Below are 18,302 nucleotides of genomic sequence, written 5' to 3'. Positions count from 1 at the left end.
AGTGCTGCCTGCATATCATGTCCCCCACCATTTCTATGGGGTTGAAGTAAAAAGAGGTTGGAGTCAGACTGTGTGAATTGGGGTCCTTCTCCTCCAATGGCAGCATAGTCTGCAAAAGTCTGAATTCAAGTACAACCCTGAACTCGAGTACAGATCAAACATGACTGGAAAAGCACAGTTGTTCACAGGTAAGTAAAGCTTCAAGCATTCAATTGATGCAATAAAGGTTTTAATACAGTACGTAAAGTTTTTGTTTGTTTTTTTTTTTAAATTCGCATTAAGTTTTTATATGTTATTCAATGAATGTCTCCTCGGCTTTGGGAGGGAACAAGTGAAATAGGGACATGTATGGGCAGGTTTGCAATTGAGAGTGCTCTGGGTCTTAGGTGAGTGTGAACCAAACATGTTGTTTCTTGTACAGATTCTCGAGCTGCCTGCATCACTATAGTCTTTTGTGACTTTTGTACAGCTGCCACACGGTGGACGACTGGTTGACACATGTGCCTCAGAGTTCTGGGGTTCTGGGTTCACCTGTGTGGAGTTTGCATGTTCTCCCCTTGCCTGTGTGGGTTTCCCCAAGGTAGTCACTCTGGTTTCCTCCCAGATCCTCAAAACATGAATGGTAGATTAATTGAAGACTCTAAAACGCCACTAGGTGTGAATGTAAATGGCGGTTTGTTTCCATGTGCCCAGCAATTGGCTGATGACCAGTTCAGGGTGTACCCCACCTCTCGCCCAAAGATATTTGATATAGGCACCAGCAATGGTTAATGAGTGGTGCCTGCTTTACTCCAAACATGACATCTAGCACTTATTAGAGTTCAGTCTTTGTCTCGTCAGTCAAGACAATTTTGTTTCTCATCGTCAGAGAGTTTTTCTCGTGCCTTTGGTTAAACTCCAGGTGAGCTGCCTTTTACGAGAGGAATGGCTCTCGTCCGGCCACTCCAATATCAAGACCTGTCGGTGGATTGCTGCATATGGTTTTCGTTCTAGATGGTGCTCTTCTTTCCACTGAGGAATGCTGTAGCTCTGACAGGGTGACCATCGGGTTCTTTGTCACCTCCCCGACAAAGGTCCCCTGATCGTTAAGTTTAGATGGGTGTTCAGCTCCAGGAAGTGCTCTTGTTGTTTTTAACTTCTTCTATTTATGAAATATGATGGGCATTGTGCTCATTCAGAACTTCAAAGCAGCAGGAATTTTTCTGTGCCCTTTTCCAGGTCTTAGCCCTGAGACAATCGTCTCTCAGAGATCTACAGATAATTCTGACTTTTTTTTCTTCTTGGTTTGTGCTCTGATGTGCAACCAAATGTAGACAGGTGTGTGCATTCCATGTCCAATAAACTGAATTTACCATACATAGATGCAGTCGAAATAAGCTGTATGAACATCTAAAGCATTATCAGTGGAAATAGGATGCATCTGAGCTCAATGTTAAGCTTCATGGCAAGGTCTGTGAATAATCATGTACATTTATTTGTTTTCTTAGAGGTATTTTTAATCCATTTGCTAAAATACCCAGTGATTTTCATGGTGTCATTCTGTGGTGTAGTGTTTATAATCTTGAGATCGAAAAAGGGTTTGGATCTAAATCAATTTAGAGATTGCTAATAAGGTTATAACATTTACAATTAAGCATTGTCACTACTTTCTGGATCCACTGTAGATTAATCTCTGCTAACGAGAATGCAAATTTCTTCACCCAGGTCCTCAACGCACAGAAAGCTGGGTACAAGGCAGCCATTGTTCATAATGTGGACTCTAATAACTTGATCAGCATGGGCTCCAATGATTGTAAGTGTACTCGCACTGCCTCTGTACATAAACATGCATCATCCTCCACAGCTGCTGGCTTGCTCACCAACCCCGAGGATAATTCAATTGAGGAATCTCTCTCAAGTCCCAAGCTGTTTCCTGGAATGTTGCGATGCCCTGCAGCAGCTGTGCAGAGCCCACTTTAGTCACCATGATAGTATCTGTCCCCTGTCCTCACTTGAAGAGACGCAGTCTAGTCATGAATCATCTTGGAAGTGCATCTTTTTTTTTTTTTTTTGCTCAAATACGGCACATACTCTGTTCCATACCTGCCAGGCATGTTTCTTCTTGTACCTGAATGGAGTCATGCCACATGGCTTAGCCTAACAGCTCCTGGTAGTATCTGAAAGTAAAGCTATTGCAAATGTTGGTGATTCATGTACCATGGCTAGTCTGATGTGCAGAGGCCAATCATTACACAGTTAATTACAGATCATCCCTTCCTTAACTGCTCTTCACTGTTTGCTGCCTCCGCTGCAGTCAAGTGTATTTTGTTTGAGTCATGTTATTTTTAATAATTCAACATGGCATGAAATGATAACTCTTCAATTTACCTTTTCTAATTCATTCAATATCATTAAAAAAAATCGCTGTTTAGGTTGAGCTTATTTTGGGGGAATATTCAGTTCCTTACAGATTTACAGTGACGAATTGCTTTGTTGATTCGGTTTCAGTTAAATTTTCTACTTTTTGCTGTTTTGAAAGAATGAGGAATTTCAAAATGACCTCACCTTTTTATGCTTGTATTTGAAAAATTTGAAATTAATCAAGCATAATATTCAACCACTGAATACCTTTTCTGTTCAGGAATGCCTGTAAATAACTTCAGATTGACATCTTAAACAAAAAATAATCACAAAACTGGTGACACTTGAGCTTCAAATCTAAACATCGTGTGGAAGAAGCCATGCACCTCTCACCACCTAAATAATACCTGTTTTTGCATAGGGCTTCAGTATGATCAGTGGAATAAAATGGGGGACAAAAAGGGGACTCAAGTCATTTTTTTTTTTTTTTTAAATTTCCATTTCTCATTTCCAGTGGACTTGATGAAGCAGATTGAGATTCCCTCTGTGTTTGTCAGCGAAGATACGGCCACCTCTCTGAAAGACGACTATCTGTTTGACAAAGGGTACGTTAATATTAATTGTAATATTCAGAGGGTATGTTAATGGTTATTGTCCATCACTCTCACTCTTTCAATTGGTGACAATTTCAGGGGCCGTGTGATCCTCATGCCAGATTTCAGCCTCCCATTAGAGTACTACTTGATCCCATTCCTCATTATAGTTGGAATCTGCCTTATCCTTATTGTTGTCTTCATGGTAGGTATCTTGTCCAGATTCCAAGCTTGAACATCCAACGCATAGTGAAAGTATTCGGCTCCTTCGGACTTTTCAATCTTTCGCCACATTTCAGGCTTCAAACATAAAGATGTAAAATTGAAAATTTTCTGTCAAGAATCAACAGCAAGTGGCACACAATTGTTAAGTGGAATTAAATGTATTGGATATTTTAAACTTTTTTAACAAATAAACTGAAAAGTGGAGCGTGCAATATTATTTGGCCCCTTTACTTACCGTGCAGCAAACTCACTCCAGAAGTTCAGTGATGATCTCTGAATAATCCAATGTTGACTGATGATGATAAATAGAATCCACCTGTGTCTAATCAAATCTCCGTATAAATGCACCTGCTCTGTGATAGTCTCAGGGTTCTGTTTAAAGTTCAGAGCAACATGAAGACCAAGGAATACACCAGGCAGGTCCGAGATACGGTTGAGGAGAAGTTTAAAGCCGGATTTGGATACAAAAAGATTTTCCAAGCTTTAAACATCTCAAGGAGCACTGTGCAAGCAAACATATTGAAACGGAAGGAGTATCAGACTACTGCAAATCTACCAAGACCCAGCTGTCTCTCTAAACTTTCACCTCAAACAAGGAGAAGATTCATCAGCGATGCAGCCAAGAGGCCCTTGATCACTCCAGATGAACTGCAGAGATCTACAGCTGAGGTGGGAGAATCTGACCATAGGACAACAAACACACTGCACTGTACACTGCACAAATCTGGCCTTTATGGAAGAATGGCAAGAAGAAAGCCATTTCTCAAAGATATCTATAAAAAGTCTCATTTAAAGTTTGCCACAAGCCACCTGGGAGACACACCAAACATGTGGAAGAAGGTGCTCTGGTCAGATGAAACCAAAATCGGAACTTTTGGCCACAATGCAAAACGATATGTTTGGCGTAAAAGCAACACAGCCCATCACCCTGAAAACACCATCCCCACTGTCAAACATGGTGGTGGCAGCCTCATGGTTTGGGCCTGCTTTTCTTCAGCAGGGACAGGGAAGATGGTTCACATTGACGGGAAGATGAATGGAGCCAAATACAGGACCATCCCAGAAGAAAACCTGTTTGAGTCTGCAAAAGACCTGAGACTGGGATGGAGATTTATCTTCCAACAGGACAATGATACAAAACATGAAGCCAAATCTACAATGGAATGGTTCACAAATAAATGTATCCAGGTGTTAGAATGGCCAAGTCAAAGTCCAGATCTGAATCCAATTGCGAATCTGTGGGCAGAGCTGAAGACTGCTGTTCACAAACGCTCTCCGTCCAACCTCACTGAGCTCGAGCTGTTTTGCAAGGAAGAATGGGCAAGAATTTCAGTCTCTCGATGTGCAAAACCCCAAGCGACTTGCGGCTGTAATTGCAGCAAAAGGTGGCGCTACAAAGTATTCATGCAAGGGGGGCCGAATAATATTGCACGCCTCACTTTTCAGGTTTTTATTTGTTAAAAAAAAAAACAAAAACGTAAAAATATCCAATAAATTTCTTTTCACTTAACGATTGTGTCCACCTTGTTGTTCATTCTTGACAAAAAAAAACATTTAATTTTATATCTTTATGTTTGAAGCCTGAAATGTGGCGAAAGTTTGAAAAGTTCAAGGGGGTCGAAAACTTTCACAAGGCACTGTACTTCCTCTAATACAGTTGATCTGACTCTAAATCAAGCAACTCCAGTATGTTTGTCATGTCCAATCCTGTCAAGAAGTAGAATTCATGGAATTAAACCTTGTAAAAAGTCAGAAAATCATTTGTGATGAAATGAATGTATAGTACGGGACCATTAAATAATTACTGGAAAATGTCATCCATCCAGTATAATGTGTGGTAACCCGAGATTGAGGTTTTACCTTTTAGCAAATGTAGACAACCACCAACATTTAGCCTTCAACCTAGGGTGCTGACCCTAAAATAGCATCATTTAAAACGTTAACATTTATTGTGCATATACTGCAGGTTATTGTTCACCAGTATGCTTCCATTCATGTAATGCCACCAGGCTTGTCACTATAACTATTTTCTTCGGATAATATATTTTTCCAAAACCAATCATGATAAATGATACTGATGTTTTTTATGCTTCTAAAATCATGAAGAATAATATCCGCTTTGGAGCTGCAGGACTTTTTGGTTGGTCTTCTGAAGGTACTGGAGAAAAGCCTTTCACCCATCCATCAAATAATTTCGCGGTAGTCATAGTCAGTCATTATGGTTGAATAGCGTGTGCCGCTGAGGTTATGCTTAGTAAACACTTAACACTCCTGTCCGTGCATGTTAATTACGGACTCACAAACAACAATTTGAAGGAAGGCGTTTTTTCTAACATTGTCGCCGTGGTGGACTAGACCGTTTAGCTCCTTAGATTGCAAGTTTGTTTGCTTGCAGGCTAGCCAATGTAATAGATATTTAACTTTCCCCTTAAGTGTCTCAGTTAGGTGCCACGCACTGCACTTGGAGCAAGGCTGTGGAGTAATGGAGGAAGCCAATACCAATCCACTGCCGTTCCACGAGTGCACTTGTAGCTAATGACACAGCCATTCAACTAACCATCGGCTCACTGTGTGGCCATGCACTGGCTCACCACAACAATGGCAATTTATCAAGTCTTAGAAAACTCCATTGTCCATTTGATTGAACAATAAGTCAATGTAGTAATTATCGTGACAGGCCTGGATACAGCCAAATCTGAGTTTAACAAAACATGCTACGACTACAAACAATGAATGGCCGCGATTGCATCACCACCAATACCACCACCACCAACCAGAAGTCTGAGAGAGAAACAAATGGATGAAAATCTGTGGCCTGCCACTCATAACTCATACAGTTGAACCTCAATTTACAAGTTATTTGGTTCTTGAACAGACTTTCTAGGTTGAAAAATTAACGAATTAAACAATTTTCCCAAAATGAATACTGTATGGATGAATAATTGTGTCCAGCCTCAGAAAGTGCCTATTTTAGTACACTTTGAACACGATATAAGGCGATAGAATACAGTACTGTACTTCATCTCATCAAAAATCTCAACGTACAACGACAAGCAGAACTGTTGTCATTCAAATGCAGCTGCCTGCTGACATGCACACGTTTCTACTAATATTTGCCTCAACAAGAAGTTGTCCCTCGCTTTCTTGGAAATGATAGTCTGAGAATTGTTATAAATATCTTGCTGTTTTTTATGTATCCAAATGAGCAACAGCTTTTCAAGTTGGTGCAGAACCTTCTCTTGGTCCTTTCAAAGATAATTCACCGCCTTGCAACAAAAATCTTTTTTCCCCCCACAGTAGTGGAAATTGAAGATTTAATCAATCCGTACTAGGAATGCAAGCTCTCCAATTTATGCACCATTGGTATGCAGTACCTGTACTTTTTTGAGTCCACAATCCCTCTCTCTTGCCGTACTTCTCTGTAGTTTTTGTTGGACCAATTTGGATCTAGCAGAACATGAACAAAAAGGCGAAACGCACAGAAAAAGCACAGGAGTGAGGGACCACAAAACTGGAGTAATTGAGAGCAATCCAATCCACTTCCCGACAATGGGTGCAGCACCACCCCGCACAAATGTGAAAAATGAAGCATATGCCCTCTGCGACAGGAGTCACCCAATGCGCATGAACTAAAGCAAAATAAATCAATTATTGAGGATGTTCATAAATGGGCGTTTCACTCATGGGAATATACCCAAACTTCCAATGTGAAGAAATACAATTTATTTAATTTATTATATATTCCTAGATTACAAAGTTTGTCCAAGATCGACACAGGGCTCGGAGGAGCCGCTTGCGCAAAGATCAGTTAAAGAAACTCCCGATCCACAAATACAAAAAGGGTAAGTACCTCTCCCATTCTTTGTCCCTGTAGTTATTGTAGGGATTTATCTCTAAACTGCATGTGCTTTATCACAATTTGAGCCAGATGAGCATGATAACCAGTGCACCGACGCGTCATTCTTCCACCTTTGCACTGATTGGATTATTATAGATTCAAATGTTTTGGTTTTTTTTTTTTTTTCCTTTCAAAGCTCTCCCTGGTATTCTAGGTATTCTGTGTGGAGACTGGACACATGACTGATGATTAAGAATGTGTTGTCAGGCCAAACTGGGAGAAAAGTGGTTTCTTGCTGTTGAGAAGAGCAACAGTCAAGTTGTATTGTGAGACAGTTCACTTGAGCATATTTCAGGCCAGATCAGGCTTGGTGTGTCAGCTATGTAAACAGACATCATAGCAAACATACCAGCGAGGCTGTAATTTTCCAATTAAACAAGAGAATCAATGGCAGAGTTTTTTGTGTTAAGTGTACCTGTAAACAAGAAAGACTTTTCTTCATGCTTTTGGTCTTGCTTTTTCTTCGACATCCACAAAAAAGAAGTTGAATTTTGAACCATTCTTTCCTGCAAAACTGCTGAAGTTCATCAAAATTCTTGGTGTCTGGTGTGAATGGTACTTTTGAGGTCATGCCACGGCATCTCAATTGGGTTGAGGTCAGGACGTGAGCTGCGCCACTCCAGAACACATGTATTTTCTTCACCTAAAGCCATTCAGTAGTTGATTTGCTCCAATGTTTTAGATCATTGTCCTGTTGCAATACCAAATCCTCTTTTGAGCTTCAACAGATGGCCAGAAGTTCTTTTGCAAAATATCTTGATAATTTGTTATTGTTGATACCAAGCTGTCCAGGTCCTTATTTACCAAAGCACGCCCATACCAAGTTTGCAGTTCCCATAAGGTTTTTATCTTGGTGTGCTGTCCCATTTTTCCTGGCATGGCATATGTGTTCCTCTTAAACAATTAAAAATTGATTTCATCTGTCTACAGAATATTTTTCCAGTCGTGTTGTGGAACATCAAAGTGGTCAATAAAAAAACTTCAAATGTGCAGGAATGTTTTTTTTTCTAAATGGACTGCACTTACATACCGCTTTACACTGGATAAATTTCTATAATTCAATAGACTGTTCATAATACTCAGCTGTGTACATTGCAGCTCAATGAGATGTCACACAGTGGCTTGACCCCTAATGGGACAAGCCAAAAGAAACTTAATACCACACATCTATGTATACTGCATATAGGGATTGCAGTTCTTGTTAACTCAGCCAGATTGATTATATTGTTTATAGTACAAGGCAGGCTGTACATATTTCTTAACTCTTTAGTCTGTTATAGCACCCGCAGGTCTGAGAGGAATGCAATTGTCATGAATGTACAATAAAATAAAGTTGCTTGAAATTGAATTGGGGCACAATCCCAGCACGAGACATAGGATCTTTATCAATACGCAGAATTATGTAAGAGCAGTTGCTGCAGCTATCCGCGTCGCTCTTCCATTTTAGCTTGTTTGTGTTCCAGTGTTGTTGCACAGCCTTGCATCATCGCTGCTCACTTTTGGTGGCCAGAATCTCCATCGACTTCTTACGATAGCCGAAGACAGTTCCCTCTAAACGTATTGGAACGCCAAGGTCCATTCCTTTGTTATTGTTGTGTACTGAAGATGTTTGGGTTTCAGATCAAAATATGAGAAACTGCTCCGGGCAGAAATCCTTTTGTTTGAAATCAACCACTTTTCAAGTGAGATAAGTATTGGAACATGCGACCAAGCTGTGTTTGTAATTGCTTAAATATTAAATAGTGCTTGTTTTAGGGTTTGGGTTTCAACTCTGACAACTGCATTTGCTGCTAAACAACAATGAAGAAACAAGACCAGAGAGCTGCTGATGGAAGAAAAGCAAACTATTTTGAAGCTGAGAGAAGAGGAAAAACCGATCACAGCTATTCCACAAACATTGGCCATAGCCGATAGAACAATTTGGAATGTTCTGAAAAGACAGGAACTACTGGTGTACTGAACAGGTCAGCCATAAGGATCAGTAGCAGTTGATGAGGGAAACATTGCGAGAGCTGTGAAGAAACACACAAAGACGCCAATCAGTGATAGCAATGCCAACCTTCACGGGTCAGGGGTGAAGGTGTCATGACACACTGTTTGAAGACAACTTCAAGAGAAGAAATATGCAGGATGTAGCACAAGATGAAAACCAGAAGGCCAGATGGGATTTTGCATGGAAGTAGAGAGATGAGCCTCAAACATTTTGGAGCAAAGTTAAATGGGCTGATGATGAACCTCTACCAAAGAATGGAGAAATAAAGGATCTGCTGATGACCCAAAACATGCAAGCTCTTCTGTGAAGCATAGCGGCGGTGATATCATGGCTTTGGCTCGCATGGCTGCTTCTGGAACGGGCTTGCTTGTCTTTATTGATGATGTAACTTATGATGGTTGCAGCAAAATGAATTCTGAAGTCTTTAAAAAAAAAAAAAAAGAAAGAAAGGCAGTGACCTTACTGTTCCAATAACTTTGGAGGTGAGTGTATTTGGAAGCCCCTCCTTCCTTCTATCCCAGTGTTTCCACACATCCTCACAATCTCACAGTGAACAGAGCAGCCGGAGTTTTTCTTTGAGCGCCACACTGCACACTTTAGCTTCTTTCTGGCGACCTCTCTTCCAATGACCGTCACGTCCCTGCCAGGACGTTTAACGCTGGTCGTCTGAAGTTCAGTGGGATTACGCGGCGAGGACCCTGCTGGAAGGCTAGCTGATTCATAAAGAACAAAAAAAAAAAAGTTGCGATGTCCAGGATGTCATTTTCATTGTACTTATTTTTTTTCAGGAATACTGGAAATTGGAATGCTTGCATACGGGGTGGAAAGGACAGCTTTTGAAATTGGCAAATCAAACCACAATGAATAAAATAAGATCAGTTGGTATAATCAGATCTCATGGAGTACTTTGAAATTGTACTCTCGCCCCCAAAGAAAGTCATTATTTCACAAGTTGCGTAACCCTGCAAGGAGAGGAAGAAAATGTAAAATTCATGGGGAGTGAGGCTCATGCCTTGTATTTGCATGTACACGTTTTAGTGCACGCTCAATTTATAATTCCTTCCCAGTCTTAAAAAAAAAAAAAAAAAGGCACCAGACCAGTTTTTCAAGTCCCGAGAAAGCCTGGGCAGGTTTCATGAATGAATGTCAACTTGCTGTATTTGTCTTCTGGTGCTTTTGCTTTTTATCACTCTGTTATTGTAGTGCTTTTTTTTTTGCCTGGTGGCTTTGCTGTGACTTTAAAGACACCTAAAAATAAAATGAATTTGTATTATTATACGAGCGGTAGCCGTGTAAGACTCCACGTTTTAATTCGGCAGACTGCTTAGGTGCTCCGATTTTTGTGAGCAACATGGTTCAAATAGGCCATGCAGTTCACTTTGAAATGTCTTTGTGTAAACCATAGCGCCTATGAAGTGAGATAGCAGTAGTTATTGGCTGTTTTTATCCTTTGGGGATAAAGGCGCTTATGTTGAGTGTATTACGCAACAAGGGATTAATTGCGAGTGAGACCTGGCGTCCATTATGGTGGTATTTATTTTTACCTCGGCTCACAAATGAGCTTTTTTGGGGGAGTGGGAAGTGGGAGTGGGGTGGCTGATAATGCATACAAAATTCAGGAAGATTACACAGCGAAAATTGGACATTCAGTTTGAATTGTGGCTCAAACTGATCTTACCTTGAATATTTTGTTGCACAATCAATTTGAACAGTTGCCGCAACTTCCAATTTGTGTAACTTTCAATAAGACTCGTGCATCTCTTAGCGGGTATTTTGAGCCACTCTGGAGCAAACTGCTTCAAATTGTCGTGAAGTTTCAACTCCTTGCGCAGATGTTCAATAGGATTTAGATGGGGGCTCAAAGAAGGCCACTTCAGTTATTGTCCAATCTTTTCTTCTTAGCCGTTCTTGGGTGTTTTTAGCTGTGTTTTGGGTCATTATTCTGTTGCAAGACCGTTGACCTGTGAATGAGACCAGGTTTTCTGACACTGGCCATGTGTGGGAAATGCATGATTCCCTCAGTAAAGAACTAAGCACTATATGAGGAATTTAGGTCCTGTTCTTGATCCCTCGGTCCAAAAAGGCAAGTCAAAAGGTTTTTGTAGTTGCACTCAGGTTTTTTTTTTTTTTTTACTTATGAGGACATGAAACTGAAACACGGAAAAGCAACGACTCAGTTAAAAATCGAATTCCAGTGGATATTTTTGTCATTGTTAGTGAAAGATTGCCCAAGTTTGGTCTTGTACTTTACAGCACTTCTTAGATGTGTGAGGGATCCATGTGTGCCGAAAGCAAATAACAGATGAAGAAGAAAACTTTGTCTTTAAGTTTCGGTTGCTGTAAGTGGGAGAGAAAAGGAGGAAGGGAAGTGGCGGTGGAGGGCGGTGGTGGATGTGACTGGGCATCCATATAAGGTCAAATGCGGGCCTGGCGAGGACACCGGAGGAAAACATGCTCACTTGGAGCTTACGTAAACAGGGCAGCTCACAAAAGTTCACCCTCCCTCAAGCCCCGTGTCCAGGAAGAAAGACGGCGGGGGGGGGGGGGGGGGGTTCATTTGAAAAGGGAGTCAGTTGGTGAATTCTTCAACTCACTTCTACAGGAAGCTTGATCGGAAAAGTCATACCAAGATGGATCAATTAAAATGACGTTCACACCCCCTCCCGCCACGCGTCCCCATGATCTAAAAGGGAATGTGCGTGGAACCAATCGATTTGATTTCATTTTCCTTCACAAATATTTCAGCTAAAAGTTAAATATAGCATTGTTAAAATGGCCAATTGGGGCTTTTTTATCACGTCAAAAGGTTTGTTTATACAATCAAGAAAATAAATATTTGAACACACTGCTATATTGCAAGTTTTCCCACTTAGAAATTGTGGAGGGGTCTGAAATTATTATCGTAGGTGCATGTCCAGTGTGAGAGAGATAATCTAAAAAGAAAAATCTAGAAATCATGATGTATGAGTTTACCTATTTATTTACAATTCATTTATGTGATATAGCTGCAAATAAGTAAACACCTCTCTACAAGATAGAATTCTGACCCTCAAAGACCTGTTACTCTGCCTTTAAAAGTCTACCTCCACTCCATGTATGATCCTGAATCAGATGCACCTGTGTGAGGTCGTTAGCTGCATAAAGACACCTGTCCACCCCATACAATCAGTAAGACTCAAACTTGTAACATGGCCAAGACCAAAGAGGTGTCCAAAGACACCAGAGACAAAATCGTACAACTCCACACGGCTGGAAATGGCTACGGAGAAATTGCCGAGAAGCTTGGTGGAAAAAGGTCCACTGTTGGACCAATCATTAGAAAATGGAAGAAGCTAAACATGACGGTCAATCTCAGTCGGAGTGGAGACCCATGTAAGGGTTATCACCTCGTGGGGTCTCAATGATCATTAGAAAGGTGAGGAATCAGCCCAGGACTACACGACAGGACTTGGTCAATGACCTGAAAAGAGCTGGGACCATCGTTTCCAAGGTGACTGTTGGTAATACACTAAGACGTCATGGTTTGAAATCATGCAAGACACGGAAGGTCTTCGTTGTTTTTTTTTTGCCACTCCTTCAAGGTCGGCTGTCTGAGAGGGAAAGTATTGACATTAAAAGACCCAAAAAGGCTTCCTGCTGGAGATTGTATCTTGAAGTAAAACACCAAGTTGTGGCAGCACACGGTAGACGACTTGTTAGCACATCCGCCTCACAGTTCTGCGTACTCTGGTTCAAATCCCGTCTTGCCTGTGTGGGGTTTGCACGCTCTAGGGATGGAGGGTTAAGAAAATGGGATGGATGGAAAACAAGGGTGTGCTTTTTTTGTCAGGTGACATCTACGACGTTTGTGCCATCTGTCTGGACGAGTACGAAGAAGGAGACAAACTCCGGGTCCTGCCGTGTTCTCATGGTGAGTCCGCTCTCTGCATTACACAAGATGGAGGATCACTTTTTGTTTTAGTGTGATCATCTGTGTTTCCATTTGTGAGGGTACCAAAATCGTGGATGCTTCCCCATCTTCTCAGCCCCGTTTTAATCAAGTAACCCAGTCGAAACATTTGTTTCAATCGGGAACGTTTGATAGTGTACCAAAATCATTTTTGGGGTGCCAGGCTGCACTTGAGCTCTGTTTTCACCAATATGGTAATGTCTTTTGACCTTTGGATTTGTGTTGCCAAAAATACTGTGGAACCTTGTTTTTTGTTATCAATCAGTCCCAAAATGTCAGGCAGCCCTTGGGAAATCATGTAAATCAAATTCATCCATCCATGCATCATTGAGGCGCTTATCCTCACAAGCTGACATCCCTTTTTAGTGTCGCTCGTACCCTCTGTTGTTGACGCCATTCTAGTTGAGAACGGCGACCGTAATGAGTGGTTGTCCCCACAGCCTACCACAGCAAGTGCGTGGACCCTTGGCTGACCAAAACCAAGAAGACGTGTCCGGTGTGCAAGCAGAAGGTGGTCCCCTCGCAGGACGACTCCGACTCAGAGGAGAGCGGCGGTGAGGAGAACGACGAGGCCTCTGAAAGCACCCCGCTGCTGCGCTCGCTGGCCTCCACCAGCGCCCACTCCTTCGGCACCATGTCGGCGGCGTCTCCCTCCGACCGCAGGCAGGAGGAGTCGTCCTCTGAGTACGAGGACGACGAGCTGGACGGAAGCAGCGACGGCGAGGAGGAGGAGGTCAACGTGGAGACCGTGGTGGTCCAGATGCAGCGATCGAGCCCTGAAGGCCACGATCACAACCTGCTTCAAGCTTGACTCTTTATTGGGGACCCCTCAAAAGACGCTGCTTACTTTAATATACGCTCCCTCGCATATTCAAATGTACGTTTCATCGCGAGATGGTGAATGAAGTATTGAAGGAGGTCCGTCGTTCACCTGTTATAGGACGACATACGCAGACCGTATCAAAAGCACTCCTGAAAATCCAAGACGACGTCCAGAAGAGCACCACATAAATACACACATCACATCATCATCATCGTGGATAAACTATGTATGACACTCTCTCAACAATTTTTATAGTACATCTAGATAGTACTTGGTCAACATTTATGCCACTTCTACTTCAGCCACACGTTTTTTAGTAGGAAGAACAGTTTAAGGCCGTCACTGAAAAAAGACGTCATGTTACAAGAAATAAGTGATAGTGTTGTAAAAATAAAGTTTTAATAATACCCACAAAAATTGTCACTTCATAGTCATAATGTTGAAATGAGAAGGAAAAAAATAAAGTTAGGTTTGCTATGAGAAAATTAGAGGCCGACCAGTCCGGGGTGTCGCACAATTCGCTCCATAAGTCGCCCGCGATGCTAATGAAGAATTACATTTTCACTTTAGAATACTTACCGTGAAAAAAAAAGCATCAATCTTAAAAAAGAGTTATTTGCAAATATAGGAGAAAAGTCTTATTTTCAAGACGCTTTATTGTGGAAAAAATCCAGGTCCAGGTTACACTCCGGGTTGCGTGAATTGAGATTTTGTAAATTGAAATTGTCAGTGCTTTAATTATTATTATTTTTTTTAATCACAGGCGGAGGGAATGCTTTGCAATAACAGTGGTTGCCAACAAAATTTGTTTTGAGCTTTTTAATTTTTTTTCTTGCCAATTTTGGCCAGTTTTGATGTGCTGAATCCAAATAAACTTTTTGAACGACGGCCACGTTTTTGTTTCCTTGTACAGAAATTTTCGCTTTAAAGGTTAAAAAATAAAAAAATAATGCGATTGATGCCCTTAATTCTGAACAATGATGATGTGTAACATTCAATTAACTGGTACGTTTATCAATTTTTACTGTGACATTTTCAGTCAGCAAAGTTTTTAACATTTGGTTAATAAATTGTGAACAACTTGGACAAGAGAAACATTTTATTTTTGGATTCAGCAATGCAAAATTGACCCGAGTCAGCTGCAGAAAGAGAAATCTTACAAAAACATATTTTGTAACCCACTGTAATCTGCGTTTACCGACTACCGGCAACTATATGAATATACGCAGAACGTGTACGTGAAAAGCCGTACCTTGAGAACACTCCCATTTCAATTACGTTGTAATGGGAGCAAAACTTTGACTTCAAGATTGTGTCCTTTTTATTCTTGTAGCGTGGAATCATAATAGCCCTAAGCAGGTTGTTGTTTTCAGTGCAGACCTTAAAATGCTCTAGAACAGAAAAATACATATTGAAGATCAAGGAAATGAAGGTTGTACATTATAATTTTCAACGTGTGGGCAAAGCAACGCGCACTCTTGTTTGTGTCTACACGAAACATTTGTGTACAGTCTAATGGGCCTCGTTATACAACGCCAAATGTTACCATTTTAGCCAAAATTCTTCTTCATAGTGATTGTTTTTTTTTTTTATTGCATTTTCAGTTCCAATAAAGAAAAAAAAAAGGAAAAGTCTTTGTAATCCATCCTATATTTTCAAATGAATTACAGTTGAAACCAGTTCACATTCGCTTTATTAAAAAAGATGTCTCACTGTTATGAAACTTTTCCTCTTTAAGGTCAATTAGGATTAGCCAAATTATTTCTATATGCTAAATGCCGGAATAATGAGAGGATGGTTTTGTTTTTCTTTTGGGGAGTGGGGGGTCATTTTTCTTCAAACTGTAAAGTTTAAATTCATTGCTATTTGGTACCATGGCCTTTAAACTCCAGCCCCCCTCCAGAAGTATTGGAACAGCAAGGTCAATTCCTTTATTCTTACTGGCCACTGAAGATGTTTGGGTTTCAGATCAAAAGATGATTATGAGACAAAAGTAGCAAATTCCGGCTTTTATTTTATGTGGCAACTCAGGACAGTGCACCTTTGGTTTGAAGCCACCCACTCTTCAGTTGAGCACAAGTGTGGAACATTTGGTTGCATTCCCCTTACTTGCATTGCAGGCATATAAAGCCTGCAACCCACTGACTTCATCTCAAATGCCTTTCCAGGCCTTTACTGCGGCCCCTTTTGAGTTCTTTGTTTCTGCCTGCAGTGTCCAATTCGGGAGGTAAAAATGCATGCTCTATTGGGTTAAGGTCTGGTGAATGGCTTGGCCAGTCTAAGACCTTTCACTTTTTTCCTTTTGTTTTGTTAGCAGCCTCGTTTTGTTGCCTGACGAAGCTTCTCCTAATTAGTTTGGATGCAATTTTTCCTCATAAATTGCCACACAAAATGTTTTTCTAGACTTCAGAATGTATTCTGCTACTGTCATCATCAATTACATTTTTAAGCCGGAATCAGCCATGCAGCGCCGAAGCCATGACATTACCTCCACAATGCTTCACAGATGGGCTCATGTGTTTTGGGTCATCAGATCCTTCCCTTCTACATACTGTGGCCTTTTCGTCACTTTGGTAGGGTTTAATCACAGTCTCATCAGTCCATGAAACTTTTTTGCTAAACTTTTGTGCCTCAGTACTGTACAGTACTTGAATGCAAAAATCCAATCTGGCCTTCTGATTTTTTTTTTTTTGCTGATGAGTAATTTCCATCTTGTGGTATATCCTGTATGTTTCTTCCTCTTGAAGTCATCTTCAAACAAGTGGATTGTGATGCCTTTGCCGCTGACCCGTGGAGGCTGGCATTGATGTCACTGTTGTTTTTAGGTGTTTCGTCACACAGCTCTCATGTTTCTGCCATCAACTACTGTGGATTCCCTTGGCCGACCTGTTGGTTGTATTTTGCGCAGTATACCAGTAGTTTCATTCCAAATTGTTGTATTGGCCCAGCTCAAGGTTTGTGTAATAGCTCTGATTGATTTTCCCTGCTCTCCGCTTCAAATTGGTTTGCTTTTCTCCCGTAGACAGCTCTCTGGTCTTCATGTTTGCAGATCAGGAAATGCAGTTTTCACAGGTGAAACCCAAAGAAAAAAAATTTGCGCCATTTAAGCAATCAATCTTAAAAAAAAAATAATAATAACACCTGGGCAGATACAAACACCCTTCAGTCACATTATAATACTTTTACTTGGAAAGTTAAGAGTCTTCAAAAACAAGCTTCTCTGTCCTGTGATGAAAACATTTAAATGTAAATTCTGATGTGTCTTTTCAGGTCTGTTCATCAATTTGCAATAGCATTAACGGGGTCTCCACTCCCTGAGAAGGGTTGCGTCAGGAAGGGCATCCGGCCTAAAACTTGTGCCAGACAAATATGTGCGTTCATCTTGAGATGACACGCTGTGGCGACCCCGAAAGGGACAAGCCGAAAGAAACTTTATTAAGGTCAGGACTTTGTTAATTCTTGTAACCAGTTTGGCAGTATCCTTTGGCTAATTGTCCATTTGAAAAACCTTCAAAAGCTTCCATCTACTGGCCTTATATGGCTTGAGTATTTCCTTTTGATGCAATCTATTTTGTGAAGTGTACCGTTCAGTCCTGAAGGCAAAACAACTCCTGAACATGATGCTGCTCCACCCATAGGTCACAGAGTCAAACTTGCTAGCTCCCCTTTTTCCTCCAAACAGTTTTATGTCCAAATGGTTAATTTTCTCAGACCTCAGGCCATTTGTCCTAAAAATGAGCCACTTGACCGTTTGCATTTTGAATAATGGCTTTCTTCCAGGTTGAGTGGCCTATCAGCCCGAGAGCACTGTACTCATTGTGGATTAATCTTGCCAGCCTCTTCAAAGCTTTTGTTTTCATCCTTTTAAACTTCCAAAGCAGCCATTTCAGACTGAGGCACATTCATTTCTGGGACACAGAGTTTTATTTCTAAGAGGGGCACAATCACTGTAAATGGCGTTTATTAGTGCATAAAATGGCTCTAACAGGGTGGTGGTAGCTTTAGGCATCTGAAAATTGGAACCTAGGTAGAGACTGACTTTTGATAAACCAAAACTCAGTTACCCATTATCTTGGCCGAACTCAGTTTTTACATTATACAAAAACTTCAGACGTTCCTAGCTCAAATTACGATCCACAAAATCTATCTGGAATTAACAGTCAATAGAATAACAACCAATAGAGGCCCCAGTGAGATACAAGCTCACAACCCCTGCTTTACCAAACCGACACTCTAATCACCGAGCTACGAGGCCTCAATAGACAACAGAATACAAACATGAACAGCTTCCAAAAACAGCTAGGTTTTCCTAAATTTCCCACTTACTGTACATATACTTCAGATTTCAACTCATGAATTGTCTCAAAAAAAAAAAAAACTGGCGGGATTAAAAACACTAAATGGAAAGTGCAAAAGAGTTGACCGTGCACACATTTTACTGCATGACATATTTCAAACTAAACAGCAGGACAAGAAACCTC

At 40.9% G+C, this 18,302-nt stretch overlaps 1 protein-coding gene across 2 annotated transcripts in view; it reads left to right on the top strand.

The window, feature by feature from the left end:
* Positions 1–14,238, top strand: part of rnf13 (ring finger protein 13) — a 48,628-nt gene extending 34,390 nt beyond the window's left edge. For both annotated transcript variants that reach the window (XM_061826295.1, XM_061826293.1), the window contains 6 exons: positions 1,705–1,792; positions 2,855–2,945; positions 3,033–3,138; positions 6,907–7,000; positions 12,879–12,959; positions 13,439–14,238. In XM_061826295.1, coding sequence (XP_061682279.1) covers positions 1,705–1,792; positions 2,855–2,945; positions 3,033–3,138; positions 6,907–7,000; positions 12,879–12,959; positions 13,439–13,809 — 831 coding nt within the window. In that variant the 3' untranslated portion in view covers positions 13,810–14,238. The remainder of the gene's footprint in view (positions 1–1,704; positions 1,793–2,854; positions 2,946–3,032; positions 3,139–6,906; positions 7,001–12,878; positions 12,960–13,438) is intronic.
* The last annotated feature ends 4,064 nt before the right edge of the window (positions 14,239–18,302 follow it).

Source organism: Syngnathoides biaculeatus, chromosome 7 (genome assembly GCF_019802595.1).
Source record: "Syngnathoides biaculeatus isolate LvHL_M chromosome 7, ASM1980259v1, whole genome shotgun sequence".
NCBI classification, from domain to species: Eukaryota; Metazoa; Chordata; class Actinopteri; order Syngnathiformes; family Syngnathidae; genus Syngnathoides; species Syngnathoides biaculeatus.
Note: the sequence above shows the minus strand (reverse complement) of the source record. Positions and strands in the feature narration are given on the sequence as shown.